Genomic DNA, 19,743 nt, shown 5'->3' with positions numbered 1-19,743 from the left:
CCATTGAGCATAATTTCAACTTTCAAATTACAGGCCAGTAGATGAATGTCCTATTTCTGTATTAAAAGTACTTGACTTACTTTGTGGGATGTTTTGTGCCAATTCTTTACTAAATTATCTTTTGGTCATCGTTGCTAGGTAACACTGCTGGCTTCCAGCAGCTGAAAGGAGGAGGAGGTTATAGGGAACAATTTGGCATTATTAGCATTTGACTAAGAAGGTTGTTGGGTTTTGTTTGTTTGTTTGTTTGTTTGTTTTTTCAACCGTGTATCTCAGCATTTACCCCCTGTTCCAGGGAATATAATTGTCTATGGGAATACAATTGACACTTACACCACAGTGGAGACACTCTTAAACGTCGGTGTGAGGGGCTCCTACATCCACCTGGTACAGCCCCCGCCCACTTCCACCGTCACCTGCATCAACAACTACTCAGTGGAAAGCGCGGTGGAGGACGCGCTCAGAGCCGTGGGGGTGACCATCCACCGAGACGCGCTCCTGGCTCAGTGGAACGACGGCAGGTACCCGGACCCCATTCAGAGCGCTTGCTTCACCACGCCCACCAAGCCTTTCAGACTCACCTGCTGCGTAAGTCAGTCCCCAGGAGCTTCACTCCCACTTGTGGAGAGCAATCACCTGCTCCCTGCTCACCTGCCCTGCTCACCTCCCCGGGGACTTCGGGTCTGAGAGATGGCGGCAGGGGGATTTCTAGCTACAGGTTTTGGCTCTTGTTTTCTACCAGTTCAGAGGACCTATTGCTGAGGGACAAGCCACCCCAAACTTAGCAGCCTGAAACATGAATGATTTATTTATTCATTATTTTATCTCTGGTCCTAGGGTTTTGAGGGGGGCCAGCCGGGCAGTTCTCACTTGAGGTCCCTTATGGGGCTGAAGTCAGACTGTGGGTGGAGCTGGAGTCGTCTTCATCCCCATGTCTGGCTTTTGATGCTAGATCAGCTGCAGCTGAGATTTTGTCCAGAACACTTCATCTTGGCAGGGTGACCCGGTTCTAAGAGTGAGGGGGAAAGAGAGGAAGAGTGAGAGAGAGACTGTTTCACCTGCCTATATCCAAGGGGAAGAGAAGTAGACCCTGCCTGTCCCTGGAAGGAGTGTCAAAGGTTTGATGAGCACTAACGTTGACAGAGTCCTCGCCATGCTGCAGGCACCACGCTGCATGCTCACAGTACAGGGTCACCTGTAACAACAGCTCTGTAAAGGAGAGCATCCCCATTTTACAGATGAGAATGCTCTAACTCCAAATCAGTGGTATTCTGGGCTCTCAACCCAGTTCAGAAGAGCCCCAAAGTCTGTGCTGCTGCTAACTTTCTAAGACTCTGGAAACAGCAATAGGGGTTCCTCCCCCATGGAATAGAGACTTGGAAGACCTCTCTTTCTCTCACTTTCCCTCTCTCTCCTATCTATCATCTATCTATCTATGTGTTATCTCTCTCTCTCTCTCTCTCTCTCTCTCTCTCTCTATATATATATATATATATATATATATATATATATCTTTGGAGAAAAGAACTTTTTTCTCCGGTTATATAATAGCTTGACTTACAACCTGTGCCCTCAGATTTGCCAGAACTTTTTTCTCCGGTTATATAATAGCTTGACTTACAACCTGTGCCCTCAGATTTGCCAGTTCAGGAGATGAGCAGAAGCCAGCAGTGGATGAGAGAGGGATGGGGCCAGTCAATCTAGCAGAGAAGAGGGGAGTCTGAGTTTGGTGTGAGTATGGAGCTGCGTATGTAGGTCAAAGGCATATGCTATTGGTGTGGTAAAGAATGCTAGCAGCATTTAGTGGGCACACTGGTTTGGGGAGGTCAGTGGGGGCTCATAGCAATCCCTTACCTAAGTCAGGTCTTCTGACTCAAGTGCCCCCACAGGTAAATGATAGTGATCCTCATTCCCCTCACCCCCACCCCACAGTCTAGACAGGAGATCAAAGCAGAACCACCACCACCAAAGAGTCTTCTCTGGAATCCTTCAATTTATCTTGATAATCTATGGAAATTTTGCATTCTGCTCCTTCATATATGCGTTTATTCATTCATTTAACAAATATTCATTGACTATCTGCTAGGTCTTAGGCTCTGTCCTAAGTATGAGGGACATATCAGTGAAAAAAACAGAAACAGTTCATCTTATTTTAATGTAGAAGTGACATGTCACAGTACCTATTTAAGAAGAATCAAAATGTCTTCACCCAAATTTTCTGCCCAAAATGATGATCCTGGAAGGTGTGCCAAGCTTATCCTGGAGAACTTCTGGAGCTAAACACATACCCTAAGTAGGAAGCAGAAGTATGAGAAAACCTCCCCCTAGTAACCAGTTGAATGCAGGTTTTCTAGAGCCCCCTCTGGCCTTTATTTCCCTGTTTAGATCAAAATTGAAATCATGGCAAAGACATTTTGCAAATACTCTCAACTGCCTTGGATCTAACACACCTTCCTGTTGAAACTTCATCCTAAAGCAATTAAGTCTCCTGCTTCCCCAACTGTGTTCTTCTCCACAAGGAATGGCCATGTGGTAGCCCTGGCTGCTCACTGACCCTCTCTGGTGTTTGGCCAACAATAGATACTGGCAGGAGATTAGATACAGGAAGAAGGAAGAAGTCAGGGGATTTTTCCCCTCTGCTTTGAGGAGCATCTCTGTCAGGGAATTAGGAAACTTTTGGTGGGGGTGAATACATTCATTATCTTGACTGTGGTCACAGTGTTGTGGGTTGAATTATGCCTACCCCAAAGATATGGTCCTAATCCCCAGTACCTATGAATGTGACCTCATTTGGAAATAGGATCATGTTAGATCTTATCAACTGAAGAGAAGGTCATACTGGATTGGGGAGAGCCCTAAATGTAATGATGGGTGCTTATTCATGGAAAGAAAGGTTTGATTCAGAAGAGACACTTGGGGAAAGAGGCCATATGATGAAATGGCATCAGCTATGAGTCATGGAGCAGCAAGGATTGCTGGTGACCACCAGACACTAGGATGAAACAAGGAAGGAGTCTTCCCTAGAGCTTCAAGAGGGAGCATGGTCATGGCAACATCATGACTTTAGATATCTCCAGAACTGTGAGAGAATAAATTTCTGTTGTTTTGAGCCACCCAGCAGCTGTGTGGTACTTTATTGTAGCAGGACAGGCAAACTAAAAGTGGTGTCACAAGCATATGTACCTGCTTAAGCTAACGTTTTTATAACTGGCATCATACATTATATACTAGTTTATATCTGGTCAGTGCAATGGCATTGAGATTCATCCATATTATTCCATTTGTCACTGGTTCATTCCTTTTCATTGGTGAGTAGTATTCCATTGTATAGCTGTATCACATTTGGTTTATCCATTCAGTTGCTATGTACATTCTCGAATGCATCTTTGTGTCGGCACACTTTCACTTCTTGTAGCTGTACATCCAAAGAATGGCTAGGTCATATGGTCAGTGAATGTTTACCTTTTCAAGAAGCTGCCATGCTGCTTTCTAAAGTAGCAGTGTCATTTCATATTTCTACCAGCAATGGATGAGAGTTTCAGTTGCTCTATTCTTTCAAGGACTTGGTATTATCAGTCTTTCTCATTTTAGTAATTCTAGTGGGCATGACATGATGTATCATTGTGTTTTTAATTTGTGATTTCCTGATGATTAATGATATTGAGCATCTTTTCATGTGCTTATTGGCCATTAGTCTATCTTCCTTTGTGCAGTATCTGAGCTATTATAAATGGGTTTGTAAATTTTGTTTTCCAACTGATCGCTACTAGTATACAAAATGCAGTTGATTTTGTATATAAACATTGTATCCTGAGTCATTGCTAAATTCACTTTTTAGTTCCAATAATTGCTTTCTAGATCCAATTAAATATACCAGTGGCAAGTAGGAACTGTTTTACTTGTTTCCCATGTTTAGATCTTTTATTTAATTTACTTGCTTATTCTGCTGGCTAGAACTCCAGTGAAATGTTGACTGGAAGTGCAGGAAATGGACATTCTTTCCTTTTTCCATATCTCAGATGATAACTTTAGGCCTTCACCCCTTTATATGAGGTTACCGGTATAGTTTTCTTTAGTGCCTTTTATCTGACTGAGGAATTAACCTTTCATTCTTAGTTTGCTCAGAAAATTTATCATGAATAGCAATTGAATTTTGTCAAATATTTTTTCTTGTCTATTAAAAAAGATCATATTCTTTTCTCCTTAATACTATTGACAAGATGAATTACATGGATTGAATTTCAAATTGTTCAGCAAACCTTACATTTCTGGAATAAACCTTGGTCATTCACGATTTATTATCCTTCTATATATTGTTGATTTGATTTGCTAATGTTTAAAGAACTTTTGAAACTGTTTTACAACTATATTCATGAGGGTTCTTGATCTGTAGTTTCCTGGTTTGTGTAATATCCTTATAAGTTTTCAGTATTTGGGCAATTCTGGCCTCATAAAATAATTTAGGCAATGTTTCCCCCTCCTCTGTTTTCTGAAAAAGTTTGTGAAAGATTGTTATTATTTTTTCCTCAAATGTTTGACAGAATTAACCAATGAAACCATCTGGGACTGGAGTTCATGTTATGGGAAGATTTCTGATGAATTCAATTTCCTCATTAGCTCTAAGGCTACTCAGATTTTCTGCTTCTTCATATGTCAATTTTGGTTATTGTATTTTTCAAGAAATTCGTCCATTTCATTTAAAGTGGTTAAATGTTGGCATTAAGTTGTTCATATGCTCTCGTATTATCTATTTAAGGTCTAAAATCTGTAGCATAGCCTGTATTTCATTTCTGGTATTGGAGAATTGCTTTCAATCTCTCTTTCCCTGCCAAACTGATGAGAGAGGAGTGAGACCCAGAACTGTCTAAAGTTTTCTGTCTAGCTAGATGTTTGCTGACTTTATTAACCCTTTTCAAAGAACCAGCTTTCAAATCTATTAATTTTCTTTTGTCTCAATTATTTTCTTCTGCTTGCTCTGGATTTCCTTTGCCCTTTATTAGTTCCTTAATGTATAACCTTAAGCCATTATTTATATATATACACATTTAAAGCTAATTTCTTTTGTGTTGCCTGTATCATATAAGTTTTAATATGTTGAACATTCATTATCATTTAGCTCAAAAATATTTTCTAATCTCCCTATCATTTCTTTTTTGACCCTTGGATAATCTAGAAGTGTGGTGTTCTTAGATGTCATATTTTTATTGCTTTCTCATTTAATATCATTGTGGTCAGAGATATATTCTTTATGATTTTAATCCTTTAAGATTTATTGAGACTTGTTTTATATCCAAGCATAAACATATAAAGAATATGTAGTTTGCCATTGTTGAACGTAGGGTACATAGCAATTTTTTAAATTGAAGTATAGCAGGCACACAGTGTTACATTAGTTTCAGGTGTTTCAGGTGTAGTTATACAGTGATTCCACGTGTAAGTTACACTTCGTTCAGTGTGGCTGATTGATGTTTGAATCTTCTTTGTCTTTACTGATAGTTTTTGGTCTCGTTCTATCAATTGCCAAGAGAGAGACATTAAAATCTCTTACTATTATTGTGGGATTTTCTATTTCTCCCTTTAATTCTGTTACTTTTTGCTTTATCTTTTTGAGGCTCTGTTATTAAAAACATAAACATTTGTAATTGTTATGTCTGCCTCATTAATTGTCCTTTTTATTGTTATGAAACATGCCCCTTTATCTCTGATAATATCCCTTATTTTAAGGTTCACTTTATCTGATATCCTTCTTATGTTTACTGTTTGCATGGTTTATTTTTTCCATCTATTTACTTTCTGTGTCTGTATATTCAGTGTCTCTTATAGGTATCATAAAGTAGATTTTGTTAGTATTTTTATTGCTGCATAACAAGTTATGACAAACTTAGCAAACTATAACAGCATCCATTTGTTAGCTCATAGTTCTACAAGTTGGAAGTCATGATGTGACTAGCTTCTCTGCCCAAGGACCCTCAAGGCTAAAATCATAGTGTTGGTCAGGCTGCAGAAGCTTGACTCTGTGGTTGAATTTAGTTTATTGCAGCTGAGGACCCAAGGTCCCTGTTTCCTTGCTGTTCAGACAAGGTTCACTCTCTGTTCCGAGAGACCATCCACATTCCTTGCCACATGGCTTTTTTTGTCAAGCCAGAACAGAGTGTTTTTCGTGTCAAATTCCCCTCACACTTCAAATCTTCTTTGGGAAAAATCTACTGTCGTTAAGGGCTTACCTGAATAGGTCAGAACCACAGAGAATATCTTAAAGTCAGCTATGCCATAGTTCTATCAGGGTGTGACCTCCCATCACAGTCCCATTTCATGCTCATACTCAAAGGGAGGGGTGGGAATCTTGGAGACAAGCTTAGAAATCTACCTACCACATGGTCTTTTATTCTTTCTGCATTTTAATTGCTTAGGCCACAAGTGTTTAATGTAATTATTTATATGGCTAGCTTTAGGTCTACCATTTTGTTATTGGTTTACTGTTTGTGTCCTCTGTTTTTTGTTTTCTAGTCCCCTTTGCCTGCTTTTTAAAAGTTAGAATTATTTTTTAGTATTCCATTTCAATTGGGTTTTGGTGTATATCTTATTTTCTTTTTTAGCAGTTTCCTATGGATTATAATATACATCAGTAATCTTTTACATTCTAGTTAGTGTTGATGTTGTATCATTTCACATAAAATATAAAAACCTTGCAACCGTATAGCTCCCTTCTCCCCACTTTCTGGACATCCTTTTCTGTTATATTTGTCATGTATCTATACACATTGAAAAACCAACAAAAGTATAACTTTTGTTTTAAATAGTCATAAATACTTTAAAGAACTTAAGAAGAAAAATATACTTCTGTATTTACCCACATATTTTCCTATTTTATTGTTCTGCCTTCATTTCTGAAGATCCAGATTTCCATCTGATATAATTTCCTTTCACCCTGATCAACTTTCTTTTTAAAAAAAAGATTTTATTTATTTATTCATGAGAGATAGAGATAGAGAGAGAGAGAGAGAGAGGGGGGCAGAGACACAGGCAGAGGGAGAAGCAGGCTCCATACAGGGATCTTGACGTGGGACTCCATCCTGGGTCTCCAGGATCACACCCTGGCTGAAGGTGGCGCTAAGCCGCTGAGCCCTCTGGGCTGCCCCAACCTGAACAACTTTCTATAGCACATACAGTTGCAGGTCTGCTGGCAGTGGTTCTCTAATTTTCCTCTACCTGAAAATAACTTTATTTTACCTTTGTTCTTAAAGGATATTTCTACTGGATATAAAACCATGGCCTGACAGGTTGGTTTTTTTTCCTTTCAGCACTTTGAAGATTTTTTTTTCCATGGTCTTCTGACATTTTTGAGTTCTGATTTTTAAAAAATCTGTCATCATTCAAGCCATTGTTTCCCTATATTTAATGTGTCATGTTCCCCTGGGTGCTTTCAAGATTTTCTCTTAATGTTCAGTTTTCAGTTTATGCTGTGAGTTCCATATTTATTTTGTCTTAAAGCATAGTTTTTCTTGAATTTATCTTATTCAAAGTTCTTCACTCAACTTCTGAATCCATACACTTAACTTTCACTACATTTTGACAAAATCTTGGCCATTATTTTTTTGCCTCATTCTTCTCTCTTCTCTTCCTGGGACTCTAGTTATATATCTGTTAAACTTTTTCTTTTTCTCTCATGAGTCTGTAAGGCCCTATTCATTTGCTTCACTCTCTTTGTTTCTTCTCTCTCTGTTTTTCACATTGAGTAATCTCTATTGATGTTAACTTCAAGTTCACTGACTCTTTCCTCTACCATCTTTATTCTTCTGCTAGTGAATAAACTGACTACAATCTATTCTCTTTCCACCAAAATAAGAGAAATTACCTTCATTCTGGTTATTGTTCCAAATTTCTACTGTCCTCCACCATTTATCTCCTTTTAAATGCTCTTTGGAATTCTCAGATAATTGTTTTTATACTTCGACCAGAGTTTATGGTTTTATCAGTGAAAGGATTAGTCTGAGAGGATTATACCATTATACCAGAAGCAGAACTCTTGAGTTGGTATTTTGAACTCATATCAGCACCTTGCTTCCTTCTGCCCAGTGGTAGAGCCTCCTGGGTGCCCACCAGATGCTCCAGCTGGGATATTTACTGAATGACTAATTTCCATGCCAGAGCAGGAAGGCACAAGGTAGGAGCCCAGAGCTGGGAGATACTGAGGCTGATGGGACTCTCCTCCTTACTGAGGTATCCTTCAGGGATAGGATTTCTGGATTTAAAAGGGCAGGAACAAGGGGTGCCTGGGTGACTCAGTTGGTCAAGCAAATGCCTTCAGCCTAGGTCATGATCCAGAATCCTGGGATTGAGACCCTGTTGGGCTCCTTGCTCAGCTGGGAGTCTATTGTCCCTTTCCCTCTGCCCTGCTCGTGCTCTCTCTCTCAGTCTCTCCCACTCTCAAATAAATACATAAAATCTTTTTTTTTTAAATGGGGAGCAGAAACAAGGCAATCTGATGACTCAAGACTGGTTGTGGTGACTCCAAGAAGGAACCTGGAGAGACCTAAGTGTTGGACACAGGAAGAAGAAAATAGAGGCTGAGATAGAACTATTTAAAGTGTAGGCAAATGAAGGGAAAGCAATGTCTCTATGGATGTAAATCTCCTTACAGGGAAAAAAAATTACTTTTCTGAGAGATACTCCATCACTTGGCATTCTTCTCTCCAGTGGATATCCAAATTGAGTGATTACAAAAAAAGGTGATACTAGATATCTTAATTTGTTCTTCATACCAAAGACAGACTCTCTCCCTCTGTCTCTCTCGCTCTTTTCACACACACACACCACCACCACCACCACTACCACTACCATCATTATGACATTTTAGTAGATTAAGCATTGTTATTTTTTTGTTTTGGTTTTTTGTATGCCCCCAGTAATAAGGTGCTCTGGAGACTATTCATACTCTTGAGAATGTAAAATGAAGTGTGATAACTGAGTAATAACATGAATGTTTGCTTTGTAGATGTTCTTCAGCTTCTGTGAGAAGAATGTGGATTATGAAACATTTAAAGCACTCAATGATGCATGTCTTGTCTATGATAGCCGACTTGTGATTGATACCAACTTCCACACCAACGACGTAGCCATCAGAGCTGCTGGTTCCCTCACCAAATTCTCCAATAAATATTACTCAAATGAATGGACTCATAGCAGCTTCAGCTCCAAAGAAATTGGCTTCCAGCTGGCAGCAGCTATGCTCAGTCTCTTTGATCCAACCCTTGAGCCTGTGACTGAACCACCAGCTGATCTTGACCGACTTATCCCCATGTACAAGGGAGCCAAGATCCAAGGTGTGTATTAGGTCACCTTCTTTCCTTTGATGAAGCCACTCATTGGATCTGGATCAGCGCTCAGAGCAACCCCCCATGTTTCTCTTAGGCTTGGTAAGGAGGCTTCTCTGTCTCTCAGTGGGTTTGCACAGAGACAGAGGAGGGCTCAGTCTCATTTTTAAGGATTTATTATGGACCTGGCATTTTATCATGGTCCTTTGTATTTTGAGCATGTATTATGGATCACATCATAACTGTGGTCCCCATTTTACAGGTACATGAAGAGAGACTAGGAATAATCAGTAACTTACCCAAAGGTCACTCACAACTGGTTAGTGAGACAATGCCCGACACCATGCTAAACTTTTGTTCTCACTATAAACTTGGAGATAAGGAGACCCTTCCAAATGTCTTAGGCCTTGGCTTCTTATCTAGATGGATAAACTAAACCATTCACAGCTGTAATGGTTGTGAATATAAGGAGATCACTGTACGAGTAATATAGGATTTTTTTTGTGTTTGGCAGATGAGAGATATCTTTGAAAGTAGTGTCTTTGAATGTTGTGGATTTTCTATCACAAAAATGCACATATTTACAAAATTGTAAGTTCATTTCCAGGAGGTTGATGGACCAATCTTTAAAGCCATCATGGACCCTTTAAGGTATCCATGGACCCTAATCCAGTAAACAGAGCATGAACTAAGGAGTCACAAGTCCTACATTCCAGTCCTTGTAATTTCCTACCTAACTAAATGGACTCTGATAAATCCTGCTCTGCTTCTCATTTTGGGTTGAGAACTTAGGAAAGGTAATGACCATGGGAAAAGAAGAGAAGGAATGGGAGTCAAAGAGCAGAGCTATATCAAGCTCATTCTATGGGATAAGCTTGAAATAGTAAGAATTTCATAATGATAATTGTCTAAAGTATTGAATAAGAACTTTGTTGATTTTCCTTAATAATACCCACTTTAATGTTTTGGTTACATAATGAAAGAGTGACAGGGAATGGGATTATCACTGCAACATTTATTTATTTATTTATTTATTTATTTATTTATTTATTTATTTATTTATTTCACTGCAACATTTAAAGCCTCTATAGGTCTTGGTCTGGCTTTGACAGGCATAGATTAGAATGCCAGGGATTATGGGAAATCATAGGACACACAAGATTAGCTTGGCACATCTTCTGGAGCATTGCTGGCTATATTATGGGGTACAATGGCACATTTACATTGATTTTGTTTAATAAAATCAATCTCACAAAGTTTCTTGCTAATACTTGTACTTGGGATAGTTTGAGTAGCATACACCATGGTAAGCATCTCTTTGTCTATGTCTTATGTGCTATATACAAATATATCAACTCCATTACCACTTCATTAACAAGTAAATTAAAATGTGGAAAACTTTCCATTTCCTGTAGGAGGCATTCTTCCTGGTTCTTACCACTATCTGCATATTGCCAAACCTGCCATTCCAACTCCCTTAGAGGTACAAATGGCCCAGCCTAGTTTTGTAAGTATTATTCCTAAATTTCATTTTACTTTCAAATATAACACTTTCTTTACAGGGGGATGAAATTCTTTATTCAGAGTCTTTAGTATAATGTACTGTTCATCAGAAAAGCCACGTGGTAGCCAGCTCCCAAGATGGCCCCGTGATTCTTGCCCCTTGGTATTCATGCCTTTATGTGGTCCCCACCCAAACAGAGTAGGGCTGACCTATGTAGCCAACAGGATATTGTGGAAATGACTGTGTGTGACTTCCAAAGCTAAATCATGGAAGATATTACAACTCTAACTTGTACCCTCCTGGATCATTTGCTGCCATGTTGTAAGGTCAGCCAGGCTGCCCTGTACCAGCCATTAGCAATTTGCCAGTCATGTGAGGGAGCCACCTTGGATGTAAATCCTCCAACCCCAGTCAAGGCTTCAGATGATGTGGCCCCAGCAGACATCTTGACTACAAACTTATGAGAGACTTTGAGCCAGAGTCCCACAACTAAGCTGCTCCTAACTTCTGACTCCCAAGCATCGAGGTAATAGTTTATTGTTGTTTTAAGCCATTAAGTGTTTTTAATAGAATATTTTTTTAGAGCAGGTTTAGCTTCACAGCAAAATTGAGGGGAAAGTACTGACATTTTCCCATGTACCCCCATCCCCATTTACACATAACCTCTTCTGTGATCGACACCCCCACCAGAGTGGCATATTTGTTACAATGGATGAACCTACAATGACACCTCATTGTCACCCGAAGTCCACAGTTTAGAGTTCTCTCTTGGTGTTAAACATTCTGTGGGTTTGGGCAAATGTATAATGAATGGTATGTATCCACCATTATAGTGTCATACAGAGTAGTTTCATGGCTCTAAAGCTCCTATGTGCTCTGCCCATTCATCCGTCCCTCCCCACGACCCTCAGCAACCACTGATCTTTTCATGGTCTCCATTGTTTTTTCTTTTCTAGAATGTCATATAGTTGGAATCATACAGCATGGTTTCAGATTGCTGCTTTCACTGAGAGATGTGCACTGGTTTCCACCATGTCTTCTCATAGCTTGATAGGGAATTTCTTTTTAGTGCTAAATAATTCCATTGCTTGGATGGAATGCAAATTATTTATCCAACCACCTGTTAAAGGACAATAAGTTGCTAAGTTTTGAGGTAATCTGTGATGCTCCAATAGAGCAGTATATGGCAGTATACAAATACATTGTTTAGAGTCTGGGATGTCCATCCAGAACACATTGTTCTCCTGTCCTGCCTGAATTACCCCAGAAGGGCCATCCAGGAAAAGCAAAAGCTGTGGGGTGGGACACCCCCTGGGTTCAACGAAAGTAGAAGGGACACAGTGCAGTTGGTCAGTCAGCAACCTGCTCAGATTAGATCCTCTGGCAGACGGTCCCAACCTGATGTTTGATGTGTCATGTTTGCTTTTTTTGTCTCTGAGGCAAACACTAGAAGTTGCCTGTTTTCTTATCCTGAGTATTTTTGAGGGTTAATAGGCTTCCCAATGTAAAATAAACATATTTCCCAGATTTCCATGAGAATAGGGTTGGCCATATGGTGGGTTTTGGCCAATGAGATGTAAGTAGAAGCTTGGAACATTGGAACATTCCTTTAAGGGAGGCAGACTCAAAATGGCATAGGCTATTTGCCTCTCACCTTTCTCCCTTCTGGAAAGCAGAATCCCAGCTCTTCCATGTACTTCCCATGGTCTTTGAACAAATTACCAACTTCTCTGTATTTCTGGTATTATTAGGGATCACATATAAAGTAATAGTGCCTTTAAGGAAAAAAAGAGGTAACCAGTCAGTGGTGGATGTTGTTGTTAATTATAATTCCAGATAAATAATGAAACCAAGTTCTTGCAGGGTAGGATAGATGTATTTAAAACTTATTTCCAGAGGAACTTGTGTGGCTCAGTGGTTGAGCATCTGCCTTTGGCTCAGGTCGTGATCCTGGGGTCCTAGGATCGAGTTCCACATTGGGCGCCCCTCAGGGAGCCTGCTTCTTCCTCTGCCTATGTCTCTGCCTCTCTCTGTGTGTCTCTCATGAATAAATAAATAAAATCTTAAGAAAAAAACCTTATTTCCTTTGGGCTTCTCCCAGAGTCTTTGAGGTATATCCTTTATACATGGTCTGATTCCAGATTTTTCTTACAAATAAAAGATCATAGAGAATAGTGTTTATGGTATCTGTTGCTATGTAACAAAACTGAGCAACATGAAATAGCCATTTGATTCTGCTCACAGATTCGGTGGGTTAGGAATTTGGACAGGACACAGTGGGAATGGCTTGTCTCTGCCCTTTGGTGCCTGGAGCCTCAGCTGAGGAGACTATAAGATTCGTTGTGACTCAGTGGGTGGATCAGAAGGCTTGAACTCACCTGGGCTGGGATGACTCAATCACAGGGAGTGCTGACCGAAGCATCACACCCAGGCTGTCCTGGTCACCTGGGTTTTCTCACAGCACAGCAGCCTCAGAGTAGTCAGACTTCTTATATGATGACTCAGGGCTCCAAGGGCATGTGTCTTCATTAACAAGCTGGAAGCTGCAGGACCTTTTATGACTTATCCCCAATAGTCACACAGTGTCACTCCCCCACTTCATCTGTTGGAATAGTCACAGCCCACCGGGATTCAAGGAGAGAGGACATAGAGCTCATCTCTCAATGAGAAGAGTGTCAAGGTCAAATTGCAGATGAGTATGTGGGATGGGGACAAAATATTAGACTTGGTTTCAGACAGAACCAGATTCTTCAAGAACACTGTGGTTTCCTACATGCAGTGTCATTTATTTATGAACCATGGGCCCTCCCTCTGAATAAAGTCAGAGAAGGTTTTGAATAAAGACCCCCTTAAAAGGGGCTTTTTTTTTAGATAATTAGTTTTAATAAGAATGCAACTTAAATAGATTCTTTGGCTGGTGCTATGACAGTATTTGAACAGGACCCCTGACTTTAATTAACCATTTTGCCAGGTGGGCCTCCTTTTTAATTAGTACAGATTTAAACAGATTTTTTTCCATTTTATTCTCCAATAAAAAAAAATGTAGGATGGTTCCATGGCAATCTTTTGGGGTTGGAATTAATTTAAGTAAAATTGTTGCCAAAATGGTCAGACAGTCACCTAAATATAACCAATTGATTGAGAATGGAGCCCATTGAATAATATTTCACTAGAGAAACTGAACTGCTATTCTTATAATAAATGTAGTGCAGATGAATTTTACCAGACTTCTATAGCACTCACTAATTAGAATATTTAAGTAAGAAGATACTTTAGTAATTCATGAGCTTTCTGAGAGGTAACCTGACAAAAAGAAGAAAGGAGACCCCTACATAATAAACTAATTTACAGATTCCAGTCCACATGCTTTGTTGGCTTATACACCACAGAATAAAGAAATTTGTCACAACAAATTCTGCCTTGGATACCATCAAATTTAAAATTGTGTGTTCATCATGAGAGCTGGGGACTTGATTTCTTGCACACCAAGTCTGATTACTCCTGTGTCTTCCATTTGGCATGAATTCCAGAGCCATTTTCCAACCTTTGTCAAAATCATAAAGGAACTCGAAAGGATAATTGTATTCAGGGAAGAAGGAAGAAGGAAAAATACTACACCAGAACCAGTTACTCCACCAAAATCTTAAATTCAAGATCCACATTTCAAAAAAGAAAAAAAATCCACATTTCCTAACAATTTACTAATATACTTAAAATAAAGGAAGCAACTAGACACATCCCAAAGAATTGGAAAGTGTATGAAATCATCATCATTACCTCAAAACCCCTTACGCGGTGGCAGGGCTAGAAGCTGCCTAAGTTATCATTTAATGGAGTGATTTTCTGTGAGGATAGGCAGAGAGAGTTCTGCTCTTCATTGGATTTTCTGAGTCTATCAGTAACTGTGACTAGGAATGACCTAAGAAATTCAGATGAGTCTGCCTGGCCGTACAAGAGTAATTTGTGTCTGAGAAGCCCATCTGTAGATGGCTTGTCTTTAATGTCAATGCAAAATATTTCGATGCATTCCACATTTCCAGAACGGCCCCCTGGTTATGCTAACACAATGCCAAATCACATTAAAATGGACAAAATTATTTCATAGTTGAGATCAGCTATCTTACCACAGCGTGGTCATTTTTTCCACTACAGCATGGCCACTTTCTGCAATCTTAAAGCCCTCATAGCTATAATGTGCAAAAACATAGAGGCAGCCCAAAGATTGTAATTCAGTATTTAAATTATAAAGAAGACCACCCCCACCCCAACAGATACCATGAGGACAAATCATTGGAATCGATGCTGACTATATCACCCTTCTGGGACAGGCTGACCCTGGAGTGCATGTCCCGCTCAGACTCTTAACCAGCAACCTAGCCAGGCTCTACAAATAGGTGTCAAGACACCACCAACCAGGATGCCTGGGTGGCTCAGTGGTTGAGCATCTGCCTTCGGCTCAGGGTGTGATCCCGGGGTCCTGGGATTGGATCCCACATCAGATTCCCCACAGGGAGCCTGCTTCTCCCTCTGCCTGTGTCTTTGCCTCTCTCTCTCTCTCTGTGTTTCTCATGAATAAATAAAGAAAATCTTTAAAAAAAAAAACAACCAACTAAGTTACTGTGGCCCAAGAATTGAGGTGCTCAGCCTTGGCCAAATCAGTCCCCCTAAGCACAGAGTTCTTGTGAGCAGAAGTGAAACACTTTGCAAAGTCAAAGTCTGTCACATGTGTGGATCACAAGCTGTGCCCCTTGATGCCTGGATTCCCTGCCTTAATCTCCAAGTTTAAAGAAATTTTAAAGAGAAGGTGGAAGAGCCAAGACCTTGTGGGATTGTGGACTATGCCCTCCAGCGAGCCCTGGGGAAACCTGGCACTAAATCTATGCTGGAGCTGTTGCCAGTACCCCCTCTTCTGGATGCCCCGCCCCCCAGCTGCCCAACCACAAGGGCCCGGGAGCGGCCCCATCTCAGAGACTTACTCGACTTTGCACTGAGGCATCCCTCCTGAGAAAGGCTGCCCGCCACCCATTGGGAGGGTGGGGGGGCAGCTGAGCCTAAAGCTGCTGGTGCCAAACTCGAATGGTCTTTAAAGTCTTGTATTTAATCTTAGAAACACACTTGGCAGGCACATTCTTCACTCTCACAGTGCCATGTGTATTTAATTCAAAAATAGCCTTTGCTACGATGGGCTGCCAGGTAAATGTCTGGCATGTCAGACATGCCTGTGATGTCACATGCCTCACTCTGGGAGGTGTTTGTTGCTCACTCTGAGAAGTCAAGACGAGGAAACACACCTGATGGAAGAAAGTCTGTGGGGCTATCTAAGACTAGAGAAATTCTTGCGACAGGAGCAAAGGTGAAGGGAAGATTGGACAAGGAGAGCAGGCCACCTGCAGCTAGTGACTCAGTCCTGGCCTTTCCAGACTCAATTCTTGAGTCCAGACAAGCCCCACTCTTCTGCACCAGACTCCTCCCTCCCACCATCTCTCCTTCCGTCCTTCTCTCATTCCCTCCATCCCTCCTTCCCTCCTTCTCCCTTGCTGCTTCTACTTTGTTTCATTTCTCTTTCACTCCTGTTTGTTCATCAGGAGTCTGATTCTGTGCCACAACACAGCCACTATATTTTAAACTAACTTTTTATCATGTTAGAAGTGATAGTCATTTTAAAAAATAGGAACAATAGATGATCAAATGAGCAGAAAGGGAAACACTAAAAGTGATCCAGCCTATAGACCACAGAAATTGACCATATGAACAGTTTTGTTAAAGTGTTGATAGAAAAACAAATAGAATGATACTATGTATGTTTATAAAAATAGAATGATGCTGTGTAAGTTATAAAGCATAAATTTATACTACTATAGTATCAAATGTGCTGTAAATGTATTTTCCTGTTGTGAAATATAGTTTACCAATGATTTCTATTGGATGTGTTGATCCCATTGTGTGGATGTACCATTGTTCTGTTGGTTGATGCTTTCCACGCAGCTGTGGAGGTAGATTTCCCGTCTGCATCCATCCATCTGTGTAAGTGTTGGATGACTTGCACCTCCCTCAAGGTGCCACCTCCAAACCCCCTTCCTAAGCCACACCTGCTCTCTCCCTGACCCCTAGATAACTAGTTTCACACACACATGTGGGGTTGGCCCAAGGTTTACCTGATATCCCTCCTATACATCTCACCATGTGCCCTTTCCATCGGCAGATTCCTCCCCAAGCCTTTGCCACGTGTTGCCCAAACACCCATAAGGTGTTTCAGTTTATTTAAAAATTCAGTTAAACCTTAAACCTTGTGTCCTTGTTTAGACAAAATCCCCAGGGGATGTCCAGGACTAAGTAAATGTTTGGGATCAGTGTAGTCCAACTTGCCTTGGATTTCTAAAATGCCACATTCAAGTGCAGAGCAAAAGCTTAAATCTATATGCACTCAGGAAACCTTTATTGAATATAACTGTGTGCTAAGTTCAGAGTCTAGGGGCAAAGTGCACTTTCAGCCATCACCAATAGAACCCATGTTTTTCCACTGAGGGTTCTCAATTTGATTGCCTGAGCTGGTGGGGAGCATGTCTCCAATTGGTAGGTCGGTAGCCATTAAGGGCTGAAATAGAAAAAGTGGATGTGACATGGGATTTATCCTTTGGGTTCATGCTGCAGTGTTAGCCAGCTTCTAGGGGACACAAAGCCATCCATCAACACCTCTGACAACGTACAAGCTAACAAGAAGCCTGCAGCACATGCATGTGTACTTCCTTCCCACGAACTTGAACCTTCTTCCTGGGAACAGACCTGACCAAACAGCTGATCTCTCTGCATCCAGCTGGCAGGGATTCACCTTTTACTTATTCCTTTTGCTTACATAAACTTTTTTAAAAACCTGAAATTCTTTCCAATCACTGTTGACTAGGAAGTTTTTCTCAAAACAGTGCTGTGAAAAAATTTTAAAAATTAACAGTCTTAACACACCTCACAGAAGAGAATAAACCCAGTTCCTTGCACTAGCTGTGTGAGGTATTGAATAGCACAGAATTGGTTGTAACCAGGCAACTTATTTAGAAACGCAGAACAACGCAATCACAGTTTAAAATATCCTGAGGAACATTTAGTCATTAAGTCCAGTATGTGGTTTCTGAAACTGGGTTAGCTTCTGCTGAGTTTAGTCAATATTTATTACTGTTATTTGTGATGTGTGATAAGGTATAACCTGTTATATATTAAAACTATTTTGCTAGGATAAAGTTCCCAAACTCCAGAAATGTTTCTAATGTTGTTTTTCTGATTCTCCTCCCCATTCCCCCCCTACCAGGGTTCAGAAATAGTAACAGGGAATGCAAAAAATGGGACTTACTTCCGAATACATATTAACAAGTATAAAATGGTGGAAACCATCACGTGCCTTTCTAAAGAGCCTTTCCCTGCCTCCAACTACATCCGCTTGTTTGGCCAGCACGAGCAACTTCTCAACAACCTATGTGCTCGGTATGAGGACAAGCTGATCCCAGATCTCTACAGGCAAGTTGAACATTACATTTTACTAAAAGGAAATGCAAGCATTTGTAATATCTTGTGAATGAGAGATGTGTTTTTGCGATGCACAGGAAGCAACACGGGGACCCGTGGGAGAAGCTAGAGTGGCAGAAAATTTATTCTAAGATAATGAAGAGTATCTGACCACTAGCATTGGCCTGAGAGTGGAGGGTCACATGGAGAAGTGCATGGGCTCTTGGTGTGTCCCAATATTGTCCCCATGGCCACACACAGGCCTGGATCCCAAATGCATCCAAGTGCAGCCTCTACATCACTAACAAGCCCAGATGAGATGATATTCAAGTCACTTTCAACATGGGCTTCTAAAAATAGTCAGAAATTGAAGAGGTGGGTTTGGGAGCAGGATATGGGAGCACTTGGTCTTGGTGGGAATTCCACAGCCACAGACAGGCTACTTGTGACCCCAGCCTTCCTCGCAGTATGTGCACAAGCATAGGGGTGAGGCCATTTGTATGGGATATTGTTACGGGAATTCTGCACAGCAGGGTGGTTAGACTGGGGGATCTTGCCTCTGTCTTTTCAAATGCTAAGACACTTTTTCATCCTATACCTCTGGGAGGGCTAGAATTTTAGAGTAGAAAGCTACTCCTGAACACAGCCTGTTGCTTGGAAAGATTAGGAGAACTTCCTTCTCTGCACAAAACAAGATGATGACAGAGTCAGTATCAGATACAGATGTAGGACATAAGTCATAGAATTCCAGGATCCTCAGTATCCATGGTGGTGACTTCTAAGATCAGGAGCAATTTCTCTTACCTCTCTCTTACCTCTTAAATTGGGGTGCCTGGGTGGGTCAGTTGGTTAAGCATCTGCCTTCCACTCAGGTCATGATCTCAGGGTCCTGGGATTGAGCCCCACGTCAGGCTCCTTGCTCAATGGGGAGTCTGATCCCCCCTCCCCTCCTTCTTCACCCCTCCATGCTTTCTCTCAAATAAATAAATAAATCTTTAAGAAATATGTTTACATTGTAGAAGGCATCATACAAACAAAAAGTATATAAACCATGTATGTACACTTTAAGGGATAGTAGTACTAGAATTCTGTGTCCCTCACAGAAATTCATAAGAAAGAATTCTGGGGTGGGGGGGACACTTGTTTTTTTTTAAAGAAAATTCCTTATTTCAGGATGTTTGAAGCTCTCTCTCATCACATTCACAGTACGTCCTTGGAGGTAACGACTATCACGAGGATTGGTTAATCACTCTTTTCTTTCCTGTAAAGCAGGGATCAGCAAACTTTCTCTATAAAGGCCAAATAGTAAATATTTTCAGCTCTATGGGCCATACAATCTTATCACAGGAATTCAATTCTATGTTGCAGTGTGAAAGAAGCCACAGATAATACATAAGCAAACAGATGTAGCTGTGTCCCCAAAAAACTTTG

General features: G+C 40.6%; 1 protein-coding gene across 9 annotated transcripts in view; it reads left to right on the top strand.

Annotated features, from left to right (window-relative positions):
* CFAP61 (cilia and flagella associated protein 61) overlaps positions 1–19,743 on the top strand; it is a 276,395-nt gene that overhangs the window by 204,348 nt on the left and 52,304 nt on the right. For all 9 annotated transcript variants that reach the window (XM_077871988.1, XM_077871992.1, XM_077871989.1 and 6 more), the window contains 4 exons: positions 296–588; positions 8,996–9,323; positions 10,730–10,821; positions 18,119–18,324. In XM_077871988.1, the coding sequence (XP_077728114.1) occupies positions 296–588; positions 8,996–9,323; positions 10,730–10,821; positions 18,119–18,324 (919 nt within the window). The remainder of the gene's footprint in view (positions 1–295; positions 589–8,995; positions 9,324–10,729; positions 10,822–18,118; positions 18,325–19,743) is intronic.

This window comes from Canis aureus, chromosome 26, assembly GCF_053574225.1.
Source record: "Canis aureus isolate CA01 chromosome 26, VMU_Caureus_v.1.0, whole genome shotgun sequence".
Classification (NCBI taxonomy): Eukaryota; Metazoa; Chordata; class Mammalia; order Carnivora; family Canidae; genus Canis; species Canis aureus.
This window is presented reverse-complemented; position numbering and strand designations above follow the sequence as displayed.